Source organism: Azolla caroliniana, unplaced genomic scaffold (assembly GCF_043228905.1).
Source record: "Azolla caroliniana isolate FFs.n. ecotype wild unplaced genomic scaffold, voAzoCaro1.0.p SCAF_17, whole genome shotgun sequence".
Taxonomy (NCBI): domain Eukaryota; kingdom Viridiplantae; phylum Streptophyta; class Polypodiopsida; order Salviniales; family Salviniaceae; genus Azolla; species Azolla caroliniana.
In genome coordinates this window covers 614,487-636,153 of record NW_028230452.1, presented here as the reverse complement: position 1 = coordinate 636,153, position 21,667 = coordinate 614,487, and the positions used below count along the sequence as shown (strand labels likewise).

Below are 21,667 nucleotides of genomic sequence, written 5' to 3'. Positions count from 1 at the left end.
TTATTTTGACAAAGAGGTATATGGTTGGATGTTGTGGAAGAGGCTTGTGTACAGCAAGAAGATGTGTACAAGTACATAATATAAAGATGCCTTCAAATTTCAGTGAAGAAGAGGAAAATTTTGATATAAAATAGAAAGCATAATTGGAAGGTAATAAAGAGACATTCACAGATGGACAAAGAGATTTTTATGGATAGGAATTTCCTTCATGTATTGTTCAATACGTATGGACTTATTAGCACAAAAGTTGGTTGTGCAACATCCTCATGTGGTGGCACGATGCAATCGTGCAAACTATTCAACAAATAGGACGATTGAATGGCCCTACATCTTTTGCAAATGATTCATGACATGGATGCTTGCGTTTCTTCAAGTTCACAAAATTCTTTTGTTTTACATTCTTGCAAATCTATTTGCAATTGGATGCCTAGGAAAAGCATATGAACAATAATGAACATCCAACCGTATACCTCCTTGATAGATGGGGAAGCCTAGTCTTGCCAAATGAGCATATGCATTTCTTTACTTTATTGGGCGTTGATAGATGGGGAAGCCTAGTCTTGCCAAATGCATATGAACAATAATGAACATCTAGGTACTTAGCTAAAGCTAATCTTAAAAATCATGCTTATAAATAGGATGTGGAAGAAAAGCAACACATCCGGTTGATAGATAGATATGGCCATATGTATACACTGCATTCAACACTAGTGGCAAATGCATTTCATGAGCACTGAAAATGTGGGGAGTAAAGCATAGCATTGGTGATGATTTAGGAACAAAATGAGGTTAGGAAGGAGGGTGGATTCTTGTTGGAATTAAGTATGGAAGTGCAGCTCTAATGATCCACCCTCGCCTATGCCAGACCTACTGCCACTGCTTGGGTTATGTCGCAAACGTTACAGTCTAACTTCACCACCATCGCCCACATCCAGCTATGACAAACCCATACTCCTCTGTTTCTTCTCCTTCTCCTTCTCCTTCTCTATCTAAATTGAACTTAAAGATCCGCCATGAGCTCTTAAAGCTCTCTGACAGAGACCCTCACGCTCGTCGGAGTGCCATGGAATCTCTGAAATCCTTGGTGCAATCGGATCTTGACACAGGGACCATCCCCTGTTTCGTGGAAGCCATCTCCACTTCCAGTGTAGAAATGGCACAAGCATCAGCAATTTGTCTCTTCTCCGAGCTTGCTCGTGTTCACACGTGGGCGGCCGGCCAGTTCATACCCCGGATAATGTCTGTCCTAATCCGATGTCTCTCTTCTTCTGCTACTTCTTTTGGAAGAACTGGTCTACATCAAGCTTGTGCCGATGTCGTGTCGTCTCTGGTCAGGTATTGTATAGGTACCACCCCTCCTCCTATAATCTCTAGTGATGAATCTAAGTGTTTATCATCATCATCATCGCATCATACAATCTCTTGTGATGATTCTATGTTGTCATTATCATCAATGCATGATCATGATCGAGATGTATTATTACTACATGGGCTCTCACAACCATTGCTGAGTGTGCTTTCCTCCAACTTGGACCATGTTTCCATGGGCTCTGCAACATGCTTGAAAGCTCTCATCACATCTGAGAATTGGTCCAAGCATGCAAGCTCTGACCTAGCTACAAATGTGTGCCATCGAGCATCGATGTGTTTGGTAGAGAAAAAGAAGCTAACAACTGCCCATTTCGGCCTCGTCCAAGCATTGGCCGAGCAGAATGCATCGATTCTACATGACTACCAAGCCTTGTTGCTTCAGGTTGCTGCCGAGGTTATTGTTGTTAATGTTCCTGGGGGTGTGAGGTCGGCCTTTGGTTCGGTTGCATCCCGCGCCTCGCGGACATGGCAGGTTCGTGTGGCCGCAGCACAACTTATTGGATCATTGATTGGTCGGTTGGGGGGCTCCCAGGCCTTAGCCTCAGAGGTAGGTACGGTCATCCGAGCCTTGGATAAAGCTCGCCTTGATCCCGCTCTGAAGGTAAGGCAAGCTGTGACCCGAGCCCTCGCTATCGCAAAAGAGTGTAAGGAGAAGGAGAAGACAATGCCGAGGCAGCGGAAGAGTGTAAGGAGATCTTCGGATTCTAGTGCTTTGAGTGGTGGTGGCATCATTGAGGATATGAGAATAGGGGAGTCTTCGGAGCAGATCTTGAGGAGGAAAGCAATCCTCAACCCAAGAGTCGAAGAATCGTTGGAATATAGTGCATCGAGTGGTGGCGGCATCAAGAATCCCAGAGTAAGGGAATCCCTGGAGAAGAGAATCTCGAGGAGAAAGAATCTTGGAAACCTAGGCAAATATTCTTCGGAATCTAGTGGTTATAGTGGTGATGGCATTGAGGATGTTAGAGGTGGGGATTTCCCAGAGAGAATGTCAAGGAGGAGAGAGAGCCTTGGAAGCAGAGGGGAATCTTCAGATTCTAGAACTTTAAGTAATGACATCATTGTAGATTCTCATGAATATTCGGCCACCGTCATGACTGACTCTATATCATCTTGCTCCTCACTGGGGTCTGTTTCTGAGATTGGGCAGAATATACCTTACCCTACAAAGCAATTGTCATTGCCTCTTCTTTCACCTCAGTGTACTGTTGATTCAGAATTGGAATACTTGCTAGCTCATATAAATTTGCCGGATTCCAAGAAAATTGCTCCACTATCTAGTGAGTGTATAAAGTCTGTAGATCTCAGCTATATGCATATCAATGTGGGTTCTCAGTTTTCTAATGAAGTGGAAGTTGATCAATGTAGAGAAAATGAACTGGATATTGATCAATGTAGAGAAAATAAAGTGGAAATTGATGAATACCCACAAAGCACTTTGAATAGTGATGGTTCTATGGAGCTCCTCCTGTCTTTGGAAAAACCTTTGGAGAAATCTGATGATGAAGATCGCACTGAAGACAACTATGCCTCGAGAAAGGCCGTGGAGCTTACTAATGATAAAGTTGTCACCATCAGCTCTGAAGATGATAGTATTCGGAAGGTAGATTCCTGGCCAAGTGAATGCCGACAGCCATCTTCTCAGGTTTGTGAAACTGTGGCCTAAACCCTAAACCCTAAACCCTAAACCCTAAACCCTAAACCCTAATCCCTAATCCCGACTCCCTAAACCCTGAACTAAAACATTAAACTCTAAACCCAAACATTAAATTCGAGTCCCTAATCCCCTAGTAAATACCAAACACTAAACATTAAATGTGAAACCTAAACGTTAATCCTCAAGCCAAACTTGAAACCCTAATCACCAAACTTGAACCGCTAAATAAACACTAAAACTTAATCCTAAAACATAAGACTCAAATTGTAAACAACTAATCAAAACTAAACATTTAACACCTATTCCTTGGTATGCTAAACTTTTGATTTATGTGATTTTGAGGTTATAAAATCTCCCATGTCCAAGGAAGACTACATTTTTTCCATCTCAAGGAGATTGATAAGGTCAACTCGGGATTTGAGAGGCACCTCATTCGAATGTACGGCTCCGGATTTTGATTTGGAAACTCTTAGTGAGTTGGGTTGGAGTGTGCGAGAGAATCCCATAGCTGGTGATACCATTGATGATGATTTGTCAAAGCACACGTGCACACATACACTTCTATATAAGAAAGACATACAAACCAATAGTCTAGATATGCAAACCAAGATTTCATCGTCACCGATCTCAAGTGAAACCTATTTTGATGAAGATTTTGTCGACAATGCCTTAGCTTCCAATGGTTCACTTGAATTATGCTCGAGAAATCTTATGAACTATAATATTTTAAATAATAGTGGCAATATCCACAGACATGAAAGAGAGGTGAATCACATATATGAAAGAGAATCAAATCACATTCATAAAGGAGGCGTAGATCACATGAGTGGCTATAAAGACAACGTTCCATTTTCAAGCTTGGACTTGCCTCACACATTATCTAGGGTGAGGTTGAAAAATCTACATTATTGTCTAGAGGTGCAGCTCCTTGGGGTGTTTCTCGTTGTGTTGATCTTTACCACTGTCATTGCAATATTCAACGATATAAATGGACAAGACAAAGTACACATGTTGGTTCCGACCTAATTTTGGCCAAAAGAAAAGCGAGGTTTCCGGTGACCTTCGTCTTTTGATTGTAAGATATCAAACATCCTTATTTGTATAGTAACCTATGAAAACATAATTATTGATATAGTTAGCCATGCCGACCATTCTTGTTACGAGTATTTGATTTTCTTGTGAGCTTTATCTGCATGTTGTAAGGTAGCAAAACATTCTTGTGAAGTTTATTTGGTCGTCTTTCCAGTAGAGAATAACTCAAGAAATAGTGATTATTTCATCCAAAACCAAGGTATATGATGCGATCAAAAGATCTTCCCTTCTCCTCAACCAAATGGCAATTATCCAAGAGACCTTGACTAAACTTACTGAGGAAATAGTTATACCAATGGGGAAAGAGAAGTTGGGTATTGCTGAATTACATTCTAGTAAAGAATCAAGACTTGTTTTATTCAGGATATAGAATACTTAGAGGTAGCCTACATGAGTTTGATTGAGAGAGAGAGAGAGAGAGAGAGAGAGAGAGAGAGAATCCATAAGAAATATTTTTATTGCGAGAAAGACAATATAGCTATCAATATTGCGAGGTAGGGGTTTATTTGTGTGCTTATATAAAATCTTCAACTACTTTGTCATGATGGAAGAGTGAGTGAGATATTGCAAAGTATCCACTACATTTGATACAAAAAGGCATCTCCTCTTGACTAATGACAAGGGTAGGCTTTAGCACACGTTCTCCTATGAAATGTATTCATGCAAAATATGTTGAGCTCAAGATCTTTGTTTAGTCACACTTCATATTGCAAGTGGGAAATAAAAAATACTAATATACTAAGTTGTGCTCAAAAGCGGGCATGTTGTTATTGTTATCTCAACATGCCTTTTAAGCTCAATTGTGTCATAACATTTTATGGAGTGTCAAACTTGGGTTTTGTTGGTATTTTCATGCACTACCCCTTAAGCTTATTAGATCAAGTGGATATCTATCATACGATGATTGGTTTGGATATACTGGAGAACATAGCGTCCTGATACAATTTGCTATCAAATGTAGTGACAATGCACCTCGATGCAATTGTTCCATTGATGTGGACACTGAAGTTCGTCAAGACTCTCTTACGGTAGATACCTAAAAGATGAGAATGGGAAGTTCAATGGTGATTATTGATTTGTTGAGCTATTGGCCCAAGTTAATTCTTTTTCATGCCTTGAGCTGAAGTAGAATTCAGCTTTATAAAAGATGATACCTCAATCCATAGGGCCTTTGATGTACGGTAGTACTTGTTTTGTATTTTGCTATACAACCCAATTGTAGCATCGTTTTTTGCATTACTTACCTTTGTACAAGGAAACAAGGGAGAGATCTTGTAAATTCTAGGATAAGGGCTTTTGCCCCATAATTAATGGGGACAAAGGCTATAACACTTAAGATGTAAAGAAGTATGAAAGCCAAATTATTAGTTTTTTCCTTTATCTTCTTCACTTTTCACTTTCTAGAGCTAGACCTTTCTCATGCTATTAATTAAGTAATGGGGTTGAGAGGATAAAAAGTAGAGAGTTTATTGCTAAAGTAAAGTAGCCAATTTGTGGGAGGGATTTGAAGATGTTTGAAAAATGTCTTCACTTGTCTTTCCAACATCCTACTTGAACCCTTAACAATGAACCAAGTTGAAAAGTAGGTAATTGTCGAAATAGTTTAGAGAATACTTACATTTGGTGGCACTATCGGGGAGGGGATGGGTGCTTGTAAATGAATGGTAGATGTTGCAAAAGAAGTCACAAAATTAATTCTTCCTTACAAAGTACACATAACTATCATATAAATTCCCTACTTGCTCCCCATGGGACTTACCTCTCAATGTTAAGTTCACCTCTACCCCAACCAGAAGTGGAATTGCATTTGTGTTCACTCTCATTCTCATTTGGATGCCTCTATATTTGATATCTTATTTTTTCTTAATACCAATCTGTATAAAAACTTGTACTATATGCACTTTCATAACAACTTAATTATGCAACCTTTGTGTTTGTTAAGTGCTTTGTGATATCTTAATGAAGCTCTTAATACACACTTCCATCCATTGGGTGATATTGACGACAAAAAAGAAGTTCCTGATGTTTCGAGAATTTGAATATTTATGAGCTATCAAATACGAAAAAGGACATCTTATAAATATGTGACAAGCTCACATGTATCAATGATTCAAATGCATATGAACAAATTGAAAATCAATCCATTCTTCAAAAGATCTAATTTAATTTGTTTAATGTCAAAGACTGAAATTTCCCAAAATATGATATGAGATTGTTGGAACAATGTCAATATTATGACTATTCACACTTTTTTCATATTTCGAAGTGCAACTTTAGCTCAAACAAATTAGGTTACATAAACAAATCCAAATCCTTGTTTGGTAGACAAGAACCTTGTCAATTAGTCCAATCTCTACCATCATGTACAGAGGAATGGTTGCGTCAACCCCTCATATTGAACCCACTATTTACATCAAAGGAGGGGGTAATGTTAGGGAAGAGAACTAGGTTGAAGTGGGTTGACTTTGATAAAGGTGAAGCTGAGTCAGTGCGGAATTGGCTGACTTTTTCTTCTTCGACGATGGAAAACAAAACCCATGTTTGTAGAACAATTTGGGGAGGCAATATTATGTATGTATGCAGAAATGGATAGAGTCTTTATGATGTCTTCCTTTGACCCTTCTCAAACTAGTTTATTTTGGTATGGTATGTTTTCATCCTTACATGTCTTATTGGGGGTCGGGGGTTATAAAAACTCTCATGAATGCCTTTACTTCGATGTTTTGCCTTTTGGATGACATCATTCTCTCTTTGTGGAAGACAGAATTGTAACTCAAGGGAGTATGTTGCATATTCGTATATTGTGGAAGAAAGAATGGATGTTGAATCCACATCTAAATGATATAAACGGTCTCTCTGAATTGTGGGTCTATGAGAATAAGCCCATTGATCGCCTTTTGTGGGATCCCGGTGAGTGGAAATGGCAAACCATATCAGCGCAAGGAATGCTAGGTAAGCAAATCCCATTTTTTCAGTACTTGGTAAAAATGGGTAGAGAATTGCTAAGGAGAGGCGTGGTTGTTATGCCATCAGCTTGTAAATTTTGGAGATCTGGTAATGTACCAAACTCTTGGTTGAATGCTTATTGGAAATGGCTATGGGCCATGCAAATTCCTAAAAAAGTTGTGTTATTTAGATGGTTGTTGATACATTATGGCATTCATGTGAAGTCATGGATGCAGGGGCATTGCCATGATTTAAAATGTGATAGTTGTGGTTCTCCCAATGAATCGGTTTACCATGTTTTATGGATATGTCCTATTGCTAGAGCAGTTTAGAAAAGAATGTTGAGGATGTTGTATCCTATTTATGGTAAATAGGTGTACACTTGGGGTTTTGTGAGATGGGGAAGATTGGCCGAAGAAATACAGAACTATGAAACAGAGTATGTTGATTTTCTTCTCCTCTCCAATGGAAGACATGTATTGGAGGTTTCTTATACTACAACAATCCGTTGCTTGGAAGAGGACAAGGTTTGGTCTACGATCTCTTCTTTAGTAGTTTGGGTATTGTGGAAGGCTAGATGTAAATGTGTATTTCAGAAAGTCAAACAAAATGTGGTTGATTTAGTCTAAGGAGATATGGTTAATGCTCTTATATACTCTAAGAGGTCAATATGAGGCAATACCTAGTGAGCTTGAAGTTGTGATTCATAAACAACAACAATTTCGAGAAATTTGGAAAAAGGCAGAGGTCTTCACCTCTTTTGGAGAGAGAATAAAGTGGAGATATACTCCACCAAGATGCCTTTTTCCGCCCCCCGTCTTGGAACGACCCTACATGAGGGCTTTTGATACTCGACATGTTGGTTGATGTATCATGTGGGTATGAGGGTTATAATCTATTGTATGAATTAGTTGTAGCCTTTGGGCATCTTTCCATTAATACCAAGGTGAATCTTCATTAAAAAAAGAAGAAAAAGAACCTTGTCAACTAACTAGTCCTTTAAGTACAAAAGAGATGCATTCATATTTGCAGCACAATACGCCCAACCACTTCAAAATTATCAATTCATCCTATTTTATCAATCTCTAGACCTTCTTAATGCACTGAACATCTATATGAGTTCGTTTTCACATACACACTCTTATTTGGCATGTCATACACATGAGTCATTGAACAACAAAGAATCTTGTTGTTGAATCACCCAAATGTGACAATATAATGTACATAATTATTGAGCTTTACAAACTTGAATCCTTGTCTTAGTGCAATGCACATATGTAGAAGGTGAGAACTTGGAAGTTAGAACCTTATAGATATAAAGTAAAAGTAAAAGAGCAATTAAAATATATTAGGAGTGCATCGTGTCGATGTCCATACATACCACTACAAAACTATTAAACCTTTCCGCACTCTCCACGATAAGTATATTAAAGGTATTTTTCTCTAATGCCACTTTAAGGATGCCCCCCATGATCAAGGAAGGAGATTTTGCTCGGGGAATTGTGAGGATATTTTACTTTAACTTTGGGGGTCATAAGGTTTCTACATTTCTTGGTTTACAAGAGCATTTGGCGTGGGGATTCATGATGCATGGTAGAGTTAAAACCTAAATTTGAACTCGATGACGCCGGCCCTAAGAATCACTAGCTACCAGGACATGACGACTCTTGGACGAATATATTAGACTCGAGATGTGGGACTCACCAAGCAGGATGAAGAAATTAAGACCCTATGCAAGAATATGGTAAGTTGGGTAGCACGATCACGACGCATGTCCAGGTTTTAACTTCATTAGGTTCAAACCGAAATGGAACTTCTAGAGGGTCATGGGAACCGATAGTCGGGAGCGAACCTTTGGATGGGTCATGTTTTGGTAGATGGGTATAAGATATGTGTAATGTCCCCCACCCATTTGGGCGTTCATCTGGAGCCGGACAATCATTTGGGCAGGGTGTTATGGGCGGATGGATGGCAATGAATGGCCATAAGAGAAGCCAAGCCAGCCATTCTCAGACTCATTCCTTTGACAAGAAACTTTGGATAGATATTTGGGCAGGACTGGCATTACAATTTTACAGAAGAAGTGCTGCTCTGTTGAAAATGGAAAGGAAAAGTGGCATCTCCAAGCCAAGCTTGTGAATGACAAAACCCCAACAATCTTTTATGACAGACAGAGAGAAAGAGAGAGAGAGAGAGTAGATTCCCGTTCTCTCTCTCTCTCTCTCTCTCTCTCTCTCTCTCTCTCTCTCTCTCTCTTTGTTTACTGAGAAGGAAAGCAAAAGAACAAGAAGGAGAAGGTATAATACCCATCGAAATTCTTATCCTCTAGTTCCAGCAAAGCATTGCCAAAGGCAAGGAAAGGTCAAGTCTAATCTATCCAAGTTCAATCTATAATCTAAGCGAATCTTACGCAAGTCAGATTCTGAGCCGTCTTATCTCTCTCAGCTTTGCTTCGATTTGAGATATGAATTGGATTGATTCAATTTGCTTTGAATTGGGTAGCTAATCAAACAAAATATAATGCCCTCCGTTCCAATCATATCTGATCTTACCCACCATTGATTTGCTTTGATTTTTCTTTTGGATCTTTGATCTGATTTGATATTTGAATATTGGGAAGCAACTATTTTCTAGCATTTGGGCGTGCCAGTGATAGAATGTATCTCCAATTTAGTAAGATTCAAATGCAATAAAATCTTATCTGAGCCCTCGACAGATATTTTTGATCTTTGCTTTGAACTTCGACTTGATCTTTGCTTTGCAATTGGGCAGCCAATCAAATCGAATTAAATCTAATGAGGTTCGATTTAAAGCAAAGCAAAACAAAATAAAATCAATCTGACCTATCTTTGATAGATTAGTTTGATCTTGGATTGGAGATTTTCATATTGAGGATAATAAGCAACCACAATGTCTATAGCGTTTGGTGTGCCAGTCATAGAATGCGTGTATTTACTTGCGTGTGCCCGATGGGCGTGGAAGAGATGTATACACTCAGGCTCCCAAGACAGTGAGCGGTGGGGAGCGGCCGAATCACTTGAGTTTGAACCTGTCCCTCGCATGTGTCGCCTTGTGCTCGCTGTTTATGAAGAAGACCTACGAAATCCGAAATGGGCACCACCTGGTGGTTACCAAATTGACATTGATTGTGTGGAAAAACGAGCTGATTATCGGTACACCCGAGGTTATGCTCCACCTTACTTGATCTACTTAGATCATTTGTCACAAGATATTGTCGTTGCTATCCGTGGTTTGAATCTTGGTCGAGAGAGTGATTATGCAGTTTTGTTGGATAATAAGCTTGGACAAGAGCTTTTTGATGGTGGGTATGTTCATCATGGTCTTCTAGAATCAGCGACTTGGCTTTTGGAGAAAGAATTAGAGACCTTGAGAGGTCTTATTGTGAACCATCCTAAGTACACGCTTACATTTGCCGGACATTCTTTGGGCTCGGGTGTCGCTGCGATGCTTTCAATATTGGCAGTAAAACATGGGGAAAGACTTGGAGATATTTCAAGAGATAGGGTTCGATGCTATGCCCTCGCTCCTGCTCGATGCATGTCGCTTAATCTTGCTGTTCGCTATGCTGATGTCATCAATTCGGTTATTCTTCAGGTTAATATTGATATTGATATCAATTTATATATATTTGTTTAAAATGAACTAGAAAAATTACATGCATTCACATCTTATTTATTTATATCACTCACATTGGAGAAGATGGCTTCCCTATATCCAGCAAATGGCCTAAAAATGGATTGTCTTGTACATTATTTACACCATTCACATCAGGAAGGGTTACTTCTCTGTTTATAACATTTGGCATAAAAAGTTGTTCGAATCTAAGTAAAAAAATGCTTGAATTGGTTGGCTGAAAAATGAATCATCAATGATTCACAATGAATTAGCTGAGTTTCCTTTCTGTGCATGATATCATATGAAATGATGAGAAATTAAGACAATCTCATAGAAATGTAGTATAAAGTAATGCTTTTTTTTTCAATTTTTGTTCTTCCTTGCATATTTCCAACCAGCAAGATCAAAACTTTCACTAGCATTTTAGTGAAACAAGGTTTCCCCCAGCACTATATCTAACCAGGAATTTATAGAAAGAATTTAATGGACTATCAACATGTATCTGGCATACTTTTTTCGCTTCATAAATATTTCCAACCAGGAAGGAAAAAAGTCGAAGGAGCATGCTTTGTACATTTTTTGTCAGGTTTTGTTCACGTTATAAATAGTTCCAACCAACAAGTTTGACAGCACAGCTGTAGTTTTAGTGAACGAGGAAGGCCATTTTTCAGAGCACTGAGAACCTGGACTGTATTGTAATGGTCTAATAATTATTGCAGGATGATTTTCTGCCTCGCACTGCAACACCCTTGGAGGACATATTCAAGTGTATCTGCTGGTGAGGTAGCTCTCTGTTATAATTATTTTAATCGATTGCTCAAAACATTTCATATCTTATTCTCACATGGCATCATTTAAATTAAAGGTCTCTACCTTCTATTTTCTTACTTGTTTTTCATGCTTTTCAACAGTTTGCCTTGTATGCTTTGCCTTCGATGTATGAGAGACACATGCATACCAGAAGAAAGGATGCTAAAGGACCCGAGGAGGCTATATACTCCTGGACGTCTATATCACATTGTAGAGAGGAAGCTTTGCAGGTATGGAATTTGTAATTGAAGAACACATTTAACTTGTGATTTTGTTGTTTACCAAGAGTCATCCTAATGCCATGTAGGTGTGGACGGTACCCCCCTGAGGTTCGGACTGCAGTACCTGTGGAGGGGAGATTTGAACACGTTGTTCTATCTTGCAATGCTACAACAGATCATTCTATTGTATGGATTGAAAGAGAGTCCCAAAGAGCATTAGAGGTATGTTACAGGCTATTGTTTTGAGTTCCTATGTGATTGAACATAGCCAGAAGGTTGAAACAATGCCTGAGCGAGGAAAACACTTGCCTGGAAACTCTTACTTTTTGGTAACATTTGGCATGGCCAAATTTTCATATTGCAGCTGGGGTTTGGTAGAAACATGGTTCCGTGGTTCTTTTAATATACCTACACCTACACCGGACGATCAATGACATTATAGAGTTCATATTGAAATAGATCGTAGGCACTCTAGAAGCAATGGGTGAACCTATTTTCAGCATGATTTCCTCATCACATCATTAATAAATATCTCTTCCTTTCTCTTATTTTGATGATTATCTCTCTTTTTTGTACTTTTAATTTCAAGTACTTGGTTTGTTCATATGGAGGTATGCATAAATAACATAACAGACATTCATTTTTCTCTAGCAATGCTTTAAAATACCAATGAGAATCAGAAAGTGAAGTGAAGAATCGTGGAGAATATTCACAACATGTCAAGATAAAAATAAGATTCAAAACGTAGGGCATGAATATGCCCATTAATGCCATAAGAGACATGATAAACATAAATGGAATGTTGAAGGGAAAAACTAAATAATCAATATCAATCAGAATCTGATTGCCCTGAAATTCTGCTCATCATGAATATTCTAGACTGTCAATAGTCTAGAGTGTCAGTGAAGGGTTAAGGCAGGAAACTTAATTGTAGACAGTGTGTAACTTGCTGCAAGAAAAACCCCGTATGGAGACAAGCGAGGGGCAAGGGTACAGAGTTGACACCTACAAAGGCTAAAAGAAAATTACAATAAATTGTAATGCCATACCAACATGAAAGAGCCTTTGTAATGGCATTACAATTTACTGCGAAATAGGCATGCCAGGATGATGGTCCACAACAACTCAAAGAGACAATGCCTAACTCCCAAAGTTTTCGATCATTAGTTCATTTCACAAAGCGGCTTGCTTTTGCATCTAGAGTTGGTTTTAAGCTACAAAACTGAGCAGTGAAGCTGCGTTCCAAGACAAGACATTGATATGCCACATAAAAGCATTCAAGTTTCACTTAGTGAAGGCCTTTCTAATTCTGTTTAGCTTGCCAAAACTGTTCAAGGACCTCAGACATGGAGTTCTCTAGTTGATTTCTTGGCCTAGAAATCAATGGTAAGGAGAACTGAATATAACCTATAAGTGGCGATTGCAACACCTGCAAGCATACATGTGTCAAGACGAAAACTTAACGCGAATCTTTTGTAGTGCTTGATCCACTTGAACTTTGGCTGAAATGCCGTCCCAGAGAAGATATCTAAGATGCTAGATGATCTAATTAGCAAGACTAATTTTCCTCCACCAATGGACGCGAAGCCACAGCTCAATCTAACTTTAGAGGGAGCAACTTAGATTTATTAAAATTGATCCTCAATAGCATGGCTGAGGCAAAAAGTTTGAGTGCACTAATCATACTTTGCGATTCTTGAGCTGTGTTCTTAGTAGGTGCAGAATTGATCAGGATATTCCAGTGGTCAGAGACTGGTGCCGATCAATGCCTTGAGTCCAGTCTTCACCCTCAACACAACATACCAGATGAGACTTGGATTAGATCTGATCCTGAAACATCTTCTTTCTTGCCACTTGATTACACATTACACTCGATCTCTTTACACATTGCAGCTCCCATGAGAAATCCCACCCCTTCTTTCAGACACATGGGGTTCACAGGGAGAAGCTCCTCTAAGGTATGCTCCAACACCAGACATACATCATTCTCTCTGGTACCTTACAAATTTTAGTTATCAAATATTTATTTTCATATGTTGTCCGCAAAGAGAGACAAATGTTTTGAGATGTAATCTCTTGTTCCATCTCATAGGCCATTTTGCATCTTAAAAGAAGTTAATATATCTTTCTTCTTTCTCTTTCATAGTAGACAGCGTATACTTCAGAACACCATATCTGAATTTCTGAAAGATATATACGACACAGTCTGTTAATTGGTCCATATCAGTAAAGGATGAGAGACAATTGTATACAAGACAGTGCTAAACAGAGAACCTTTCCTAACTGATTTTTTGAGAGGCCAAGGCTTTGCCAATTCCCCTCCAAATACATGAAGTTTCTCTACTTTGATAGAGCAGAGATACCAATTCGCAAAATGATTTCTGAAGCCTCATTTTCCCATAGTTTCAGTGAGATAATCTCTTTTTCACAGCGTCAAAGGCCTTCCAAATGTCTTCTGCATAATGAGCACAGTATTCATGTTCAATGCGAATGTAAGCATTTGCAAAAATATATGCGGTATGTCTCCCTGGCAGAAAACTATATTGTATGAGGTACAAGCCATTATATTAGACATCCTTCACATAATTGACAACTTGTTTTGTGGAAAGTTAAGTACACAATTCGCATGAGACTAATGGGATGCCAATCTGCTGATGTTTGATATCACCTTTTCAGGAAAAGTCCTCAAAAGCTCTTCTTGTGAAGACTTTGGTAGTGTCCCTAGTCTGCCAAAAATTGGTGATCATAAATAACATGGGAGTTTCAACTCCTCCCAAAATGGCTTGAAGATAGCTAAAAAAAGACCATCCCAGCTAGGTGCTTTCCAGTGTCCCAACCTATAGAAATCTCCTTGAAACTCCTCCGTACAAAACTTAAAGCAGAAACTCCATGGCCTCCCAATCTGAAAATACATATATAAATGCATTGAGCAATGGTTACTGATCAGATCTAGATGGAGGACCGAAAATTGCGTGTACTCGTAATTTCTTGAAGTTTACGAATCTCACCATGCTTAAGAGGGTTATGTGCAATTAATAGATTAGCTACCTCAGCATTGATTAGTTCTTGTTTACTAAGTACATCAAAAAGTTTACTTAGTTGGCATTCCACTTTAGCAAATGTAAACTGTATTCAATGTTCTTACATGGAACCAACTGCCATAGTCCTGAATGTGTATCTTGTAGCAGGAAAGTCACCATACCTTGAGACTGCAGATGAAACAGATAACTAGAGTTGACCTGCAGCAAGTGTTTTTGAGGCAATGGTTACTCATCCATACATAGATACAACTCATACAAGTATATAGATACACAGATACATCTATATATGATGTATCTCTGTACATCTGTAGAACACACAGATACATACATGCCTACAGAGATAAATATCAGAGAAATGCATATATACATACATAAAATAAACTCCAAACATGACTGCGGATGAAACAGATAACTAGAGTTGACCTGCAGCAAGTGTTTTTGAGGCAATGGTTACTCATCCATACATAGATACAACTCATACAAGTATATAGATACACAGATACATCTATATATGATGTATCTCTGTACATCTGTAGAACACACAGATACATACATGCCTACAGAGATAAATATCAGAGAAATGCATATATACATACATAAAATAAACTCCAAACATTTCTTAAACTGAAACAGAAAATCAAAACCAGAAACTTTTATGGTGACTGTGCGTTTGTGTGAGTCTTCATATATTTCGTAAATATAAATAATTTCTTGTGTTCCTATTTTCATGTAAAGATTGAGTACATTTAATGACAAGGTGCTTTTAACTTTGAGATTTCAAGCAGTAAACAGGTTTTCTTTGCAGCTAATGATTGAGAAAGAAAATGCTATGGACATTCCAATGCCACAAAGGATGGTGAGGCAAGCCACATTGAGGGAAGAGCACCAAGAGGAACATAAAGCTGCCTTGGAGAGAGCTTTCTCATTAAATGTGGCACAAACAATGTCTTATGGAACTTTCGAATCCAGTGAGCGTGATTGGGAAAAGAATGAAAATGAGGATGTATCGGAAATGAGTGATTCAGATGGTGAGAGGTGTAAGGTCGAGGGATCTACGAAGAGTAAGTGGGATAAACTAAGAAACATATTTGTAAAAGACAAATCTGGAAGAAAGAATTGGAACAGAAGACCGGGTATTGTTTAACTTAAGATTTATTTATTTTAATATTGCTATTGAATTTTTGTAGTGAAGATGAGGGATTGTTGTAACATGAACTTTTGTATAGTACTCATTTTTGTTACTTAAAAAACTCTCTCTCTCTCTCTCTCTCTCTCATTCATATTGAACCTTCGACGAAATGAAGAATTTAAAGAAATGATCCATGCTAAGGAAGAAACTGAAGGCCTGGTGAGAAATTTTTTAAAAAGATGTCAAGAGATGGTTGGAAATTATCTATCAAATATACATCTCAGAACAACCTTTAAATAAATCTAGATGCACTCTACATCTTAAGTTTACATAATGCAGTTAGGAGAAAACATGCCCAAAATCGGTAAAGGAGAAATCCTCATGTTTTCCATATCTATCTGTGTATTTAGACAACTCCAGGTAATGCCTTTTATGTGAAACTTTTAACTTCCATTCACACTAAGGTTTTAGGATTTGTGCAGTAGAGGCCCTTTAAATCTTTCTGGAAGTTGCATCCTTTTTTTATTTCACTAAATTTAATCTGTAAGTTCGAAAGTTTTACTGCGCTTGACTTTAACTCATGTGCTTTTAGGAGCCTAACCATTGACGTGTGTGTTGCTTCCCAGACCAGTTGATGCATGGGAATCCTTCTTCTTCTTCTTCTTCTGGGATCCAGTCAGTTAATAGCTTGGATTCTTCTTCTTCTGGGGTCCATGATTTTGAGGAGTTTTCAGGTTTTTGTTAAGGTTGTAATGGAAAGCGCAACTTATTGGGCGTTGAATCGCGCCAACTTTGTCAATACCTAAGACCTATATGACGTTGCCCATCAATTCCTTGAGAAATAGATGTAGATGAATAGCTTTTGTTGACCAGTGTTGCTAGGCAGTAGTGATGACATGAATCACGTGGTGAGCAAAGCAATGTCAAGTACACCTTTGGCATGGTATGTCACTGCATAATACATGTGCTATTATATTTTGGTTGTTGTCATGGAAAGCTTAACTTATGGGGCTTCAAATCGCTCCTACTTCGTCAATACCTAAGAAGTACATGACTTGCCCACCAATTCCATAAGAAATAGATGTAGATGAATAGCTTTTGTTGACCAGTGTTGCTATGTAGTAGTGATGACATTATTCACGTGGTGAGCGAAGCAATGTCAAGCACACCCTTGGCATGGAACGTCACTGCACAATACATGTGCTATTATAAAAGGTTATGGATGACTACATTTTTTCTCTTTAAGTTTCATGCTTGTTTGTTGTTGGAATGTGTGAGTATAGGAGTTAATCTCCCTCCTTGAATTGCACAGTGAGAGGGCAGACTTCGAGCTCCATTATGTTCTTGCAAGCCAGCCACATTAACTAGTTGGTGTCCGAGTTGTTGGTGCCAGTTGTTTACTTGCTTTTGGCATTGGCAGCTTGTTTGTGGTGTTCCATTACTTGTTTCTTCAAGATGGCTACATTGGTGAGCCTTGACCATGTGAAGTTGTTCTTTACCAATTGCAATTCTGTTTTTGGTGAGGGATGCATGTTTTCTGGCTACCTCTTGTTGCTGGCTTAGTCTAGTAGAGTGCAACTTGCACTATTGAGAGGTATAAGGCCTAAGACAATTGTTAGGAAGGACACGTCACACTGCTCGAGAGGTCCACACAGCCCTCTTGGGTAGAGCTTCCACATTATATGGGCTAATAAGTCTTTAGAAGATGTAATCTTTGAGGGTTGGCTAGAGCTAGTTGTAGCTCCCACATTGTAGATGATTCCTCAAGATTGTTACTCAGGTTCACATTCAAAGACCAAGTTAGGGTCTAGTTCTAAATCCTTGGAGTAGAATTGTAAAAATGATTTCACGCAAATAAAAGAGAACTTCACAACCAACTTCATGTGGCGAGGCACAAAGAGGAATCCTATATGCAAATTGTTCTCGTTGAAACAGGAGGCCAAGGACATGGTGTGAGAATACTTTATACACACCAAAAGCCTACATGACACTTACCACGCCTCATATGTGTTCTATTCTTTGGGGCATGTTTGTATATTAAAGTCCATCATTGAGTTAATGAATGGAAGGATGTGGTTTGAGATTACTTTACACACACCAAAAGCCTATGACATATACTACACACCTCATATGTGTTCTACTCTTTGGGGCATGTTTCTATATTATAGTCCATCACTGACTTAATGAATGGAAGGATACGGTGTGAGATTACTTACATCAAAAGCCTATATGACACATACCACACACCTCATTTATGAACACATCATTGACTTAACGAATGGAAGATGGTTTTACATTGAATGAAATGAATATTTTCGATATCTAGCTTGCTCTTTGATCATAACTCAACTAATCGTAACTTGTATGTGTGCTTAAAAAGAGTTTTATATAGACCAACCTCCATTCTTTTTTAAAATTGTTGTTTATCCTTCGGTTGTAGTTTATTTAAGTACCATTTGTAGTTTCATTGCATAATCATCCTTCATTTTGCTTAATATAATAATATAGTCTTTGTGAATCTTGTATTACACATACGTACACATAACACACCTATGTACTTATGTAATTTATTTCACTATATGGAACTACATTCTCTAGTTCTTCATGTTATAATAGAACGTGAGGATATTCGTCAACAACGTTTGTCTACTGTTTGTGTGTGTTGTTCTTGAATCCATCAATTCGTTGAAGAACTAGCTCATATGTGTAAACCTAGTCAACCATCACCACAAAAATCCAAAGAAGGGTGTGAAAGATGTTATTGGACCATATGGATCCCAATCAAGAAAGATGGGATTTGACGTCATTGCCTTAGTGTAAATAGTTTGCGGAAGCTTGCAGACACAATTGGTTACTATTGGATAGCAACAGAACACAGACAAAGGTTTAATGGAAAGCTTGGAAAATGCATAGAGAGTATGCGGTAGAGAAAGAGGGAGGGAGAGTGCAGAACACAACGTTTATGTCAAAAATAATACTCAACTCTTTGTACATCGAATGTGCTCAGAGAGCACTTTTATACAAGACTTCCTTAAAAGGACTGACAGAAGTATTGACAAGTACTTCAATGCTCATAACTGAGCTTTAACACTAACTCCTAAAAATATGCCTATCTACTAGGCTAGAATCGTAGGCCTCTAATGGCCTACTAGTTCGCACTGATCCGGACACCGATCCGATTCTTGGTTCCGAATTACGAGCCGGCCCTAGCTTATTAAGTTGATCCAGATCATGTTGAGCTTGTCCGGTCAACACTCCCCCTCAAGCTCAACTTGAGGTCGAATTGTGGTGTCTGTCGTTGCCGGTCCTTGCTTCCGGCTTCTCCTGGTGTCTTCATGCCTTGCTCGCACTCTTCGATCTGTCTGGTTCTACGCACCTCGGCCTTCTCGGTTGGCTTGTCTGCTCAAAAAGCCCATCTTAGCTCCTTCGTTGTTGTGACTTCGGTGCTTCTCGACCTTTGGCTCCTCCGTGTCGGTGTCGACTTCACCTGCCCTCTCGTTCACTTGGCCTTCAATTGATTCGGTTCCTTCGAATCGATCATTTCGACCAAATCGGCCGCCTCCAATTTCTTCCCGCTCTTGTCTGAATTGGCTGTCTCTATAGTCTTCAATCTTCAGACCCTTTACCACATTAGACCATGTCCGGGTCTCGGCATTATCTTATGGCCGACTCTTTCCTTCTTGACTCTACCATTGTTGCCGCTTGTTCCGACTTCATCAGATGTGCCGACTTCTTCAATCGACCCGGCTCCCTTCTTCTCATTGTCTCCCCCTATTTCGGTGTGTTCTCCTTCTCTTCGGCTGTGCCTTTACTTGTTCTCTTGGTTGCTGTTCCGAACCTCCCCCTCAAGTGTGACACGTCGAGATGTTGTAGCCCAAGCATCTCTGAAAAGTGTTACAACTTGTTCAATCTGAATGGCTTAGTGAAGATGTCACCAACTTGCCGATCGGTTCGAATATATCGGAGTTCGACTTCACTGCTCAAGACCTGCTCGCGCACGAAGTGATAATGCACTTCGATATGCTTTGTGCAAGCATGGAACACGAGGTTCTTGATAAGATGCATGCTACTTATGTTGTCGAAGTAGATCGGGATCTGAGGTGGCACTTTGATCCAGGTCCTGAAGCAATCGCCGAAGCCCTATGGCTTCATAAGTTGCAACGTTAGCTCCTCGGTACTCAGCCTCAGTGGGGCCTCAGTGCTCGACATAGCCACTGTCTGTTGTTTCTTATTGCTCCACGCAACGATTGTGCTTCCGAGAGAAAAAATAAGTATGGATGTTGATCGACGATCCGCCGCATCACCGGCCTAGTCGACATCAGTAGAGCCGACTAACTTTTCGGTTATACCGTGTCGGTACAACAGTCCCCTATCGTAGTAGTCGATGCACACACTGAAGGTGCTTGACAGTCAGTCGCTAAGACAACAATATGCTTTCGTAGGTATGGATTACTTCGATCTTGAGGAAGTAGTGAAGATCCCCGAAGTCCTTCATCTCAAATGCTCCCGACTGTTCGGTCGACCGATTTCAGGTGACGACCAAGTCGTCGATGTAGAGTAAGATACACACCGGACCGTTGCGGATGAACAATGAAGAGTCGTACTTGGAGGCCACAAACCCAATCTTATGCAATCGGTGCGTAATCTTCGTTTCCGAAGGTCCTTCTTCATTCTTTCCATAGTCATATTCACTCTGATCCAACTCTTCCTTGTCTACGTCATACTCCAACATCTTCTTCTTCCCCTTCTCTTTACACATGAACCATCTCCTCGGTTCCTTGCACGGGGAGTGCATGACCGAGTCCTCACCACTTGCTGGCTCTTCATCCGACTAGTCGATCTGACTCAGTCTCTCATTCGGCTCACTCAGTCGGAATGGGATTTGACTCTCTTCTAGAGTACCGAAGTCTTCTTCTTCTTCTTCTTCTTCTTCTTCTTCTTCCTGAATCACGTTGGGTTCATTGGCCTCATCCTCAGTGATCGGGTGGTCGAAGTTGTTGGGGTTCGGAGTCGGTAGAGAGTACCATGATGCCGACTCATCGAATTTGACATCTTGGCTTACTTGAACTTCTTTGGTCCGGGGGTTATAAGACTTATACCCCTTCTGTTCGTGTGTGTAACCAACCAATATGCACTTCTCTGACTTTGGGTCCAGCTTCCTTCGCTTCTAGTCGGGCACATGCACATAGGCAATACTCCCGAACACCCTCAGGTGTCGTAAGTTCGGTTTCACCCGAAATACAGCTAGTGTGCTAACACCTTCTCCCCGATGCGATTTTGGATGTAGTCCGCAGTTTAGACCGATTCGGCCTAGTAGAATTTGGGCATGCTCTTCTCCTCCATCATTGCCCTTGCCGCCCCCATAATTGACTGATTCTTCCTTTTTGCTATGCCGTTTTGCTCCGGCGTATATCTGCAGCTGAATTCTCGCTGAATTCCTATTTGCTACAAATAACAATTGAATTGGCCGGAAAAGTATTCTTTTTCGCCATTCGACCTCCGACACTTTATCTTCCTCTCTGTTTCCCTTTCGACAAGGCTTTTCAGGTTCCAGAAACAGTTGAAGACTTCGCTTTTCTTATCCATGAGGTAGATCCACATGTGTCGGCTTTAGTTGTCGATGAAGGAGACAAAGTATCAACTCTGCCAAGACTCACATTCTGTGCCAGTCCCCAAACATCTGAGTGTATCAAGTCAAGCTTGTTCTAGCTCCGGTTTCGCTCGTTGGGGAATGGAAGTCGATGTTGCTTCCCAATTTGGCAAG

General features: G+C 39.6%; 2 protein-coding genes across 3 annotated transcripts; both read left to right on the top strand.

Moving 5' to 3' along the window:
• Window positions 1–690: 690 nt before the first annotated feature.
• LOC147852622 (uncharacterized) lies at window positions 691–4,188 on the top strand. Its single transcript, XM_087333236.1, has 2 exons — window positions 691–3,016; window positions 3,371–4,188. Exons 1-2 carry the CDS (start codon window positions 938–940, stop codon window positions 4,052–4,054), a joined length of 2,763 nt encoding a protein of 920 aa, XP_087189362.1. The 5' UTR covers window positions 691–937; the 3' UTR covers window positions 4,055–4,188.
• A 5,103-nt stretch (window positions 4,189–9,291) lies between these two features.
• On the top strand, window positions 9,292–16,041 carry LOC147852621 (uncharacterized). 2 transcript variants are annotated; one of them, XM_087332998.1, is made up of 5 exons: window positions 9,292–10,681; window positions 11,422–11,480; window positions 11,614–11,742; window positions 11,820–11,955; window positions 15,567–15,776. In XM_087332998.1, exons 1-5 carry the CDS (start codon window positions 9,977–9,979, stop codon window positions 15,588–15,590), a joined length of 1,053 nt encoding a protein of 350 aa, XP_087189124.1. In that variant the 5' UTR covers window positions 9,292–9,976; the 3' UTR covers window positions 15,591–15,776. The 2 variants fall into 2 exon arrangements, with proteins under 2 accessions (XP_087189124.1, XP_087189123.1); XM_087332997.1 differs by having other exon boundaries at window positions 9,297–10,681; window positions 15,580–16,041.
• Window positions 16,042–21,667: the final 5,626 nt, after the last annotated feature.

Excerpts from the sequence above, each read along its gene's own strand:
- LOC147852622 (XM_087333236.1), top strand. The coding sequence starts at position 938 with ATGACAAACCCATACTCCTCTGTTTCTTCTCCTTCTCCTTCTCCTTCT. Across the intron at positions 3,017-3,370 it reads GCCGACAGCCATCTTCTCAG|GTTATAAAATCTCCCATGTC; the intron begins GTTTGTGAAACT and ends TGTGATTTTGAG.
- LOC147852621 (XM_087332997.1), top strand. The coding sequence starts at position 9,977 with ATGTCTATAGCGTTTGGTGTGCCAGTCATAGAATGCGTGTATTTACTT. Across the intron at positions 11,481-11,613 it reads ATATTCAAGTGTATCTGCTG|TTTGCCTTGTATGCTTTGCC; the intron begins GTGAGGTAGCTC and ends GCTTTTCAACAG. Across the intron at positions 11,956-15,579 it reads AGTCCCAAAGAGCATTAGAG|CTAATGATTGAGAAAGAAAA; the intron begins GTATGTTACAGG and ends TTTTCTTTGCAG.